This window comes from Microtus ochrogaster, chromosome 1 (genome assembly GCF_000317375.1).
Source record: "Microtus ochrogaster isolate Prairie Vole_2 chromosome 1, MicOch1.0, whole genome shotgun sequence".
Classification (NCBI taxonomy): Eukaryota; Metazoa; Chordata; class Mammalia; order Rodentia; family Cricetidae; genus Microtus; species Microtus ochrogaster.
This window is the reverse complement of record NC_022009.1, coordinates 75384012-75394776: the sequence shown is the minus strand read 5'-3', so window position 1 is coordinate 75394776 and position 10765 is coordinate 75384012. Positions and strand designations below refer to the sequence as shown.

At 43.0% G+C, this 10765-nt stretch overlaps 1 protein-coding gene across 3 annotated transcripts in view; it reads left to right on the top strand.

Annotated features, from left to right (window-relative positions):
* The window catches only part of Dock4 (dedicator of cytokinesis 4), a 393633-nt gene that overhangs the window by 301277 nt on the left and 81591 nt on the right, over positions 1-10765 (top strand). For all 3 annotated transcript variants that reach the window (XM_013347825.2, XM_026782419.1, XM_026782413.1), the window contains exon 27: positions 5619-5713. In XM_013347825.2, the coding sequence (XP_013203279.2) occupies positions 5619-5713 (95 nt within the window). The remainder of the gene's footprint in view (positions 1-5618; positions 5714-10765) is intronic.

Below are 10765 nucleotides of genomic sequence, written 5' to 3'. Positions count from 1 at the left end.
TCCTCAGGTCCTTGTGTGTGAGCGGTGTGAGTCACGGTGTCAGAGCACTAGTGTGTGGGAGACTGGAAGCTTCTACTGTTTCATTTTTTTTCTTCAGTAGAATGTGACATGTTTTAAAAATGAACAAAAGCAATCACTGGGTAGTGATTAAGTCCTTTTTTCTCTTTGTGCAGTCGGTAGTGTTTCATTATACACCCACTTTGTCCTGGGGCCTAAGGTCCTGTCCATATCCTTGGTGTTTCATATATAGCCCCGAAGCTCCTGCTCTTTGTTGATCACGACTTTTCATAATGAACCAGAGGGATCTTGATATAGGCATGAAATTAAGCATATTCCGGAACTATCCATTCTCTACATATTAGCTATTAAAATAATTCAGATCTAATCTCTACCCAATCTATATGGTTTCTTGTGGCAGGAGTTTGTCATGTGGCCAAGGCTGGCCTAGAACTTGCCACTTAGCTCAGCTTGACCTAGAACTTGATGGGTATCCCAGGCTATTATTAATCTCGTGGTCCTCTTTCCAAAGTCCCCTAAGCATTGAGACTATAGATGACTGTACCACCACAACTGCCCTTAATTCAAGTTTAAACATCTTACCAATTTTTATTACTTGACTGGACCAAGTCCAGTATCTCTATTGCAGGGTCACTGTTTTCTGTCCACCTTCCAAACCTATCTCCCGCGTATGTCTAAATACCGTCAATTCCAGACATTTTCATTGCCTATTCTTAGCAGATCATGTATGTTGTTTGTAACTCCTCCATGTTGTTTTGGTTTTGTTGATTCCTTTCTATCTAACATGCCTACTCTGGTTCAGTGTTCACAGGAGACATTCACCTGCTCTACTGGGCTGCTCACTGTTGTTGTATTTTCAGAGTTTGTTGTCGCCCGAGTTGCAGCCATGTCATTGGGTCCTAAACCTGGAACATAATCCTGTGCTTAGTGAATGAGTGTTCTTTCCCAGTCTCTGCCTGCATTAGCGAGCCATCTTCTCCCATATGATTATTGGGACTTCTCTTTGTTTGTGTATATTGATTATAGAACAATGCTTCTACTACTCTCAAAGATTGAAGAGGATTTGGGAGATAGCTCAAAATTCCATTTTGAGAGTGCAAATTTGAACATGATAAATGTTACTAATGCCCCTTGATTGAGTTCAAAGCTGGTATCAAAGCTGTTATGTGTTTGAAAGTTGTATCGAATTTGTGTTGTAGCATCTGACTGCATATGGCCTACATGACAGAAACACGTTCTTTGCGGGCTATACCCTGTCCATTGTTCGGTCATCTACCTGCCCTGCAATACTTTGTGGGATAGCTCTGCTCATGATCTTAAGATTCCTTTTTCAGTCTGACTTCGTGAGCTGGTTTCTATTTTGAGCCATCCTAATACACAGTATCATCTTTTGTTGTGGGATTCTGATTCCTATAGCCAATGGCTTTGGGGGATTACACTCGTGACATCTCATAACAATCTTGCAACACACAAAGTACCTTGTATATGATGTAGAAAAGTTAAACCACAAATTTAATCCTCTACGCCCTGCATAGAGCTTGTCAATGCTTCCATTTTGCCTTTAGGATAAAATCAAGACTCCTTATCATGGGAAAGGCAGAAGAGTAGTTTCTCTCCTTATTGTCTTTAAATCCCTATTTACTTAACTTTTATTTATATATTCTCTTTCCTAATTTATGTTTCTTTAATTATCCCTATTTCTCATGTATACCCATATTTTGCACCTACCCCTTACAGTCCCAATACCCCATGTTGCTTCTGGCATGTGTTCCCTTGGTGTGACATACCTGGCCCTCCATGTTCTCCTAGTTCATAGGATATGCATGCATCCACATGGCTGTTAGGTTAACATGCATCTATACCATGATCCCTGAGTTCCATGAAGAAGGAGAAAGTGTGTCCGTTTGCACACATTAATAATAAGCTCAGAGTCCCCTGTTATGCATCATTGTCATATTAAGTCAGAAATCAGGAAAGTACTTCCCCTTGGTGTGATCTGGCCAAGGTCAAGCCTGGATTTGAACTCTCTATCTTACTATCCCCGTGTCTTGTAGTCCCTGTCTGTCTGTTGTTTGAGTCTGAGTCCATGCCTTTCTGAAGTGGGTACCTTGAAGTTTGTCCCTGTGTCTGTGTCTATCCCTAACAGAGGGCTTTGCTGTCTTTAATTGGACAGCGCAGAAAGCATCACATGAAGAAGAAATGGGGGATACTTTACAGAAATCTTTAATAGAGTTTTACAAGAGATTAAGTCATTAACTCTGACTGACCATATTACAATAAAACTATCAAAAATATTCACGTGTTGCATCCAGCATTTATGATGGATATATGTTTTAGGAGGTCTCGTTCATCCTACTTGCTGTTTTCAGAAAATGATGACCATAACATACATGCATACATACATATATACACACATACATATACACACACACACATGCATCACTCAGGTGTCAGAGGCATAGAAGAGCACATAATTTAAGATTATAGCTGTGCACTATTTTAGGTTTTAATAGTTGACTACATGCTAAATCCAAGGCAAGTAAAGTTATAGTTTGATTGTTCTCTTAAGCGCAGGTTGAAAAAGTAGCCAGAGTACACATTAGGCTAGAGTCTTAAGTGACCTCAAGGTGTCTTATTTTCTTGTCTGTGAGGTCCAGCAAAAGGCCCAGTCTCTTAAAATGTAAGAGGTGTTTTACAAGGCATTGCCATGAAAACAATGTTGCGCTTGAGCGCCCTTGTATGGTAAGTCCCCGGCAAGCTTTTAATCCTTGCATTTCAATGCCAATAGTGGCATCTAACAGAGCACTGCCAGACAGTAAAGCATCCAATATTTATAAGAGAGCAAATGGAAGGAATTTCTCAGATCACAGTACCCTTTCTTGCCTTCCTTTTTGTTTGAACATGGGCCTTTTCTTGCTTTGTTTCGTTTTGTGTTTGAAGAGTTTTCTTAAAGACTCTCCTGCTGAACCACTTGTGCCACAGGAAAAAAATAATTTATTATAACAGCACTTCCCATTTCTTCTCTGTTTTGAACGCTGATCTGAAGAATGACGTGGTATACTTTCCATGCTGTGTGTGTCACATAACCAGACAGACACACAGAAAGACGCCTGCCAGGCTGCCACTTTCTAAATGGGTCCATGTGGAACCCTGGCATCTGGTGTTACCCAGAAAAGCATCATTGGACATAGAAATGTTCTTTTGCATAGTATAAAATGAATCCGTAAGTTACGTGTGCGGAACGCTGGTGTCTGCCTCTACCAAAGCACACATGTAGAGAAAAGGCTGAGCCGGAGTCGTAGAGAACAGACAGGAACCAGCAGGGTCCGAGGCGCAGGCAGGAATGCCGGCTCGTGGTTCCTGCACTTTGGAATACGGAAGCTGACTAAGAACTAGAACCTCTCACAATGCGGTAGGCAAATACCGGCTGAAATACACTGTGTCCCAGTACCATGGTGGAATGTGCTCCGTTAGCAACCCATGCTCCAAGGAAACGTGAGACTACAGTTCAAAAAGAAGAAAAAAAAATAGCAGGGTACTATATGTATAGGTAGACAGGTGTATTGATGGTTTTTCAAAATGCTTCTAGCTGCAGGAGACCCCAAGCCCTCGGGTGTCCCAGGTGTGAGGGCTCAAATGCGCAAAGATAAGTTTCCAATGTCATTGAGCTGTTGATGTGACTGCTGAGCCCGCATTAAAATCTAGACCTTCCACATATGGCCTACTACATACCACCTATGTGTGCTGATGCCAAAGAAATAAATTCTTGTCAAACTGTTTGTGAGCTTGATTGAAGCTGTTAGAATGTGTAGAAAGAAACACACACAAACACATACACACAGATACACACAGATACACACAGATACACACACACACACAAACACACACACACACACTGGAAAGCTACTGCTTCTTGGTTTTGAACAGTCTTCTGTTGTTTTGAGTGACAGCCGTACTGTTATTCAGGCAGCTTACGTGTTTAACGTGAAGTGTTGTTAGATCTGTAAATACAAACCTTGTGTTTGGGAGTTGCCTTTCTTTCTGAACACCACACCTTTGCCTTCTATCAGGTTGTTAGAGAAATGTATTTTCCTTGACTCACTTAAGGTCACACAGAATAAACGTTTAAGGTTGCTAGTTGATACATTTAAGCTAGACTTTGTTGGGAGGGTCTCCTTTCTAGTAGCTAGCCCCAGTTCTTTCATGACATGTTGTCTGTCCCCTCCTGTCTTTTCGGTACCGTGTGTTGTATTACTCGGGGTTCCGTCTTTTGTATTGCTTAAAGTGCTAATTCCATGTCCGGTGATTGGTATTTCCAAGTCTGACAACAGATTCTTGTCAAAAGTTGAAGTGTTCCGATAAAAACACGAGAACTCTAAAAGGCAAAGTTAATTAACTGGACTTAACTATTCCAAAGCGCGTATGTGCTACATATAGCATTGCATGGCGAATGTCATTCTGTCCTTTTCAAACAAAAAATCTTTAAAGTGGGGGCTGGAGAGATGGCTCAGAGGTTAAGAGCATTGCCTGCTCTTCCAAAGTTCCTGAGTTCAATTCCCAGCAACCACATGGTGGCTCACAACCATCTGTAATGGGGTCTGGTGCCCTCTTCTGGCCTGCAGGCATACACACAGACAGAATATTGTATACATAATAAATAAATAAATAATTTTAAAAAATCTTTAAAGTTTCAAAGGTTTTTATTTTTAATTTTGTGAGGGGGGGCACGCACGCGCATGCACGCACATGAGTGTCGTTACCCACAAAGACCAGAAGAGGCTATCAGATCCCCTGGAGTTGGGGATTAAAGGCAACTGTGAGCCACACAATGTGTGTGCTGGGACTGAGCTCAAGTCCTCAAGAGTAGTGAGTAATTGTCAAGTCATTTCTCCAGCCCCACACAAAAAACTTTTAAGTTAAAATAAATAAAAGAGAGGGAAAAATGGAAAAAAAAAAAGAGGACCTTCCTAGACTGTCAGATGCTCTACACCTCTGCGCTCTGGTCTGGTGTCTCCATAGGGAGTGTCTTGTTGCTCTCGGAGCCAGTAAACACTTGTCGCTGACCCACCCAGCACACAATATCACTGGCATTCCTGGTGATGCATGAGGGAAGCTTACACAGACTCCCTAAACCCACACCCATCCTTTTAATCCTGCGCCTCTCAACAGTACCTTCTAAAAGATACAGCTTTTTACGTAAGATCCTTCTATGAAAATAACCTTCCAAATTTCAATGACCGTTTAGCTGAGCTAAGACAATTTATTATGCCCCTGGGTTGAGAAGCTCTAATATCTGGACATTGTGCTGGAAGGAAGAGGGTTTGTTTGCTTGTCTTCTGGAACCAGTTTTCCACTTTGTCTCCCGGACCTGCATTTGTAGAGCTTGTGAAGGTGTCTGATAAAAGAGTTCCCCTCTTCCTGGGATTGAGAAAAATGAGAGGCAGGTGGGATGGGGAGAAGGCAGGGCCCTTCTGCTACAGGGGTCTGCCCCTGGTGCCCTTCTCTGGAGATGCTTTGAGAATGGCAGCTATGGTGCTCTCTGGGTACATGTTGGCAATTATGATAAATAAATAAAACCGCCGCTTCCTTCTTTACCCCAGGATTTCCTACTGCAGATATTTACCGTGTTCAGAATATTGATACGCCCAGAGATGTTCCCCAAGGACTGGACCGTCATGCGCCTGGTAGCTAACAAGTAAGACTTTTCAGTTACTAATTGCATCTCAGCTTGCAAGGGAAAAGGATGATCTAGAATGTTCTTTGTTGTTTCAATATAAGTTGAAACCTCTATGTTCTAAGTTTCATTTTCTTTATCTCCAAATCTGCTTTACAGTATTTTTTTAAACAATATTACTAATTATCTTGAATTTTTATTTAATATGACTCTATTAATGTCTTTTAAGAATCAAATAATATAGCTGGGTATGTTATCACACATATATAATCCTAGTACCTGGGAGGTAGAGGTAGTCGGATCTCTGTGAGTTTGAGGTCAGCCTGGTCTGTAGAGCCAGTTTCAGGACAGCCACACCTGCAACCCTAGTGTTTGAGAGGGACAAGACAGGAGATTTGGACACAGACTGACGATGTTGTTCTGTTCCTATAAAGTTCAAGGCCATGGACTTCTCTGCCCTCTCAGGCTCCCTTCTCCCTTAGTCCTGGAAGAGAACGAAGGTGAACTTTAGGGCAGGGTCTTCATCTTCACTTTCAAAATTGCTATTTAGCTCATCTTGTTAACTTTCTCTTCCATCTGCCACTCTCCAAATGCCAGCCCCCCACATGCCTAGGGTGGAGGTGAGACTCCCTGCTCGTCTAACCCTAGACCAAGGTCACCATCTGTCCCCCAGACATCATCCCCGCCCCCGCCCCCCCCAGGTATGATGATGGCGAGAGCTCCAGGAACACAGGATTCGGATTTGATTAGCTATGCTTAGTATGGCTTCTGCTTCAGGGTGCATTTATAGACTCGGAGGTGTTAAAGTGATGTGTTGGAAACTTGTGAAGTAACAAATAGTATCATGTGGCATATTATATTTTACATAAGCACTGAGCAGCTTTTCCACTTTGGAGACTAATTGAGATGAGTGAAATCACTCTCCTTAGAGCTCAGCATATGTATTTTGCTATCTGTGAAGGAATCAAGTGTCTGCTTCTCTGGATGGCAGGATGCTTCGGGTTTCAGTTGGGGCTGTTGCTGCCATATTTGCCCTAAATTACCAAAGACTCAAGATGCCTGGAAAGGCAGTGAACTGATCTGGGGAGCCAGACAGGAAGGAGTCCAGGCTGCCCACAGCAGCAGGCTCACAAGATACCAGCCTCTGGTCATTCTGCTCGCCCTCTGTACAGAGTGACATTTGGCTTCAATTAAAAGTTTCAGTGGCAGACCATCAAGCTGAAAATAAATCTAAGGTTTTCTTTCTTAGGTATGCAGGCTTTGTGCTTGAGGCTCTGGGAAACCATGACAACAGTATGGCTTTTTGATATTAAACCCTGTCTCTATCCATCCTATTTCTAGACCCCTGTGCATTCAGAGACTTTCAAGGCCACATTAGTGGGTATCAGACTAAGAATTACATATTCTACTTTCCTGTAAACACAATATTCAAGATTTTCATGGACAGTTTAACCAAGTAAGAGCAATTTTGTTTAGAGATGAGATATGTATAATATGTTTAAAATAAAAATTTCTCCCATAGTCAACCCAAGCCCTTGCTAAATGCAGTGATGTCATCTTGTCCCCCAGGCTAGTGCTGGTAGCAGTCTGGACCTGCTTTTCTATGGCAGTGGCTGGGTGATGGCTTTATACCCAGCCTCGCTAATGGACAGGACTCCAAGTGGGAAGAGACTGCTTCCACATGCTCGCTTCTGTCTCCTGCCCTCCTCTGTGCAAATCTCAATCGCAGCAGCCACTTCCTATTCAAGCTAGGAAACCATATGCAATGTGCCTTGCTTTATGAATATAATTCAGTCCATAAATTTGCCCTGGATTGTTTTTATTTAGTCTTAACCTAAATAACATTGGTAGGAAAGTGTATTTCCAAGCTGGGTCTGGTGCTGCAAGCCTCTTATCAGGGAGCTAAAGGTAAGAAGAGATTTTGAGTTTGAAGTCAGCCTGGGCTACACAACAGAACTCTCTGGGAAGGAGGGATGGAAGAAAGGAAACAAGGAAGGACAGTTTCTGAAAGATATCCACGTCGTTTAAAATATTTTAAAGTGTGTGTACTAAAGAAAGTGTCACACTTTGCTAATTGCTGTATTGGCTCCTGAGATTACCCGTGTCTTCCAAGTTTACCACCAATCTTCCGTGCCGCTAACTTTCTTAGACAGACATTTGATCAAGGCCTCTCAAAGGGTCGTTTTAACCCATGACTCTCATTAGTGCTAGTTAAGAAGTCACCATTGCCCTATCCTGGAACACAACCAAAAAGCCTATCCCTCAAAAGTCATAGTCTTTTATGTGTTCATCATTCCTGTTTTCAAGTGGACCAAATGCTTCTAACTTTCACCCTAAGCTGTGTGGTCTTGGTCCCATCACTCTCTTGCTTCATATGGCATCCTCCAGAAGCTGTGTCCAGATGCCAGCTGCCTTGTACGGGTTCTGTTTATCTGCACCTGTCTGATCATTTTGAAACCCAGCACATTCCCCCAGGTCTCAGCTCCACTAGGACGGGAAATTCTCCCTCCATCTCGCGCAGCGACCGTGTGCTATGTCCCTGGTGCATGTTCCTGATGAAGATAACCACTCCTCCAGCTGAGAAAGAGGGGACATAAGGACAATGAGAACTAAGAACCAAAAATACAGGACGCATTAAGAGAAGTTCCTCTCCACCTCCTTCCCATACACATGGTGAAGTGGAGTGCAAAAATAAAGGCCCACAGCTTTAGGTGTTGTTTCTAGGAGATAGTCTTATTCTACACTTGCCTGTTGAGGGAAGCTGGGATCTTCAGCTGAAGTCTCAGGTCCTTGCTTTGTGTATCTTGTGTGTACGTCGGCTTCAGGCACATACAACATACAATAAACAATTAAATTTCAAATGGGTGATACAGATACAAAATCTCTCTCTCTCTCTCTCTCTCTCTCTCTCTCTCTCTCTGTGTGTGTGTGTGTGTGTGTGTGTGTGTGTGTGTGTGTGTGTGTGTGTGTACCCAAGGATAATCTTGAAGGGACCTTTGTTGTGCACTGAACTAAGATACTTTAAAGAAAGACTGAAACTTGAGCTAGAGCTAATATAAGTGATAATGGGCGAGCAACAAAGCAAAGTTGTTGCTGCCAGTAGTGATAACATATACAAAAGGCCTTGTGATCAGTGGGAACGGGACCCTGTCAAGGAGAAGCAAGGGGCTGGGTAGTTAAAAGGAGAACACAGGGCCCAAATGTTTTAAAACACACACTAGTCTAGCATGTGGATGCACTAACAGGAATGTCCTCAGTAAATACATAAATGGCTAATTAAAGTAACAGTGTTCATGGGTCAATATCAAGTGGACTTGATATTGGATATATTATGTCTGGGTTTTGATAAAAGAGACAGAAAAGAAGGATCCTCCTTTGGGTGACTTGGACAGGTAGGCAGCTATGCAGGTAGTATAAAGATTGAAGACAAGAATGAGGAGGCCTTGAGGTGACCACTTGTGAGAGGAGAGAGGACAGACGATAAATGGTGGCTCTAAGGTTTGGGGGCTGAGCAAAAGGAGCAGTCACAGTACCAATCAGTTAAGTGGAAAATATGAAGAGGAGGCGTTCATAGAGCGAGAGGAGGGAAGAAATCGGTGAGGTACTGTTAGTGTCCAAGTTGATGCTTGTCGTTCTAGTACTTGGGATGCTGAGACAGGAGGATAGCCTCAAGTACAAAAAAAGCCTATCTGAACTACATGGTGAATTCCAGGGAAACCTGAGGTACAGAGTGAACCTCTGTCTCAGCAAGATGCTGTTGGACATCCAAGAGGAGGTGAAAATGAGGAAATTGCTGGACCACAGGGAAGAAGTTGGGGCTAGAGCTGTCCCCTCTATGGTAGTAAAGTCATGGCTAGGATCTGAGGCTTGGAAAGGAAGGAAAGCTCCCAGGCAGAAAATGTATGCACTCAAAAACACAAAAAGCCTTAGGACTGAGGCTGGGGATGCCGCCATTCAGAGGTCGGGCAGTGAGCCCATGCAGGAAGCCGCTGAGGCAAGATGAGAGCCAGGGCCTGCCACTCTGGGAAGGAAATACTTCAAGCAAGAGTAGCGGGAACTGTGGACCAGCAATTAACTCTGGGAGCTGGTACCACTGTCAGACCCGTGACCTTGAGTGCTGTCTCCCTGGAGTGGTGGAGATAAAAGCCTGGTGAGGGTGAATTCAAGAGCAGAGCCTGGGGAGGAATAGACAACAGTAATTACAGGCAGATCTTTTGAAGAGTTTTGCTATAAACAGGAATCAAAAAAATACTGCTATCTGTGCAAGGAGTTAGGCGGGTGAGAACCTGTTTTAAAATTCAGAATACTCAAGCACGTGGTTGACTAATAGGAATGCCCATACTAAATCCATAAATACTGATGCTATTAGGAAAATGGCTAATTAAAGGCAATGTGTTCATGGGCCTGAAAGTGGATATATATGATACAGGATGCATTATTGCTGGATTTCCCAGTCCCGACCCCTTCTTCCTTTTCTATAACAACCTTACACCTGAAGATAAGTTCGCTGTGAAGGTGTACGTCAGGCTCATTGCTTTGTATGAAGTCTTCCCTAAGATGAAGGAAGCTAGCCACACTTGGAAGAGTGCTGACCAAATCCAGGTAGAGCAATGGCAGCTTTTCATAGTCATAGGAAGGAGGAAGGCAGATCTAGGTGGTGCCCCGGAAAGTTTGGGGTGTCTGCTGAGCATCTATTCACACAATTAGAATGACCCTAGTGTTGCTCTGGTTTATTAAAGTGTAGCTATCCTTAAAGTCCTGTTGGTGAGGGAGGGAACTAATACCCTGATTTTCACCAAAACTCTGTTACTGTGATGTGTGCCAGATTTAAAATGTTACTGCAACGATGTTGTCAAGACCTGCTCACACACTGCATGTCCTGGTGAGCAGTGGGCACGGAAACCAGGTACCTGAAGGAAATCATCTATTAAAGTTTTGGCCAAGTAGGTTAAAATAAAGATGACCCTAGGGCTGAGTAGGTTAAACTAGAGATGACCCCAAGACTGAGTAGGTTAAAATAGAGATAACCCTAAGACTGAGTAGGTTAAACTAGAGATAACCCCAAGACTGAGT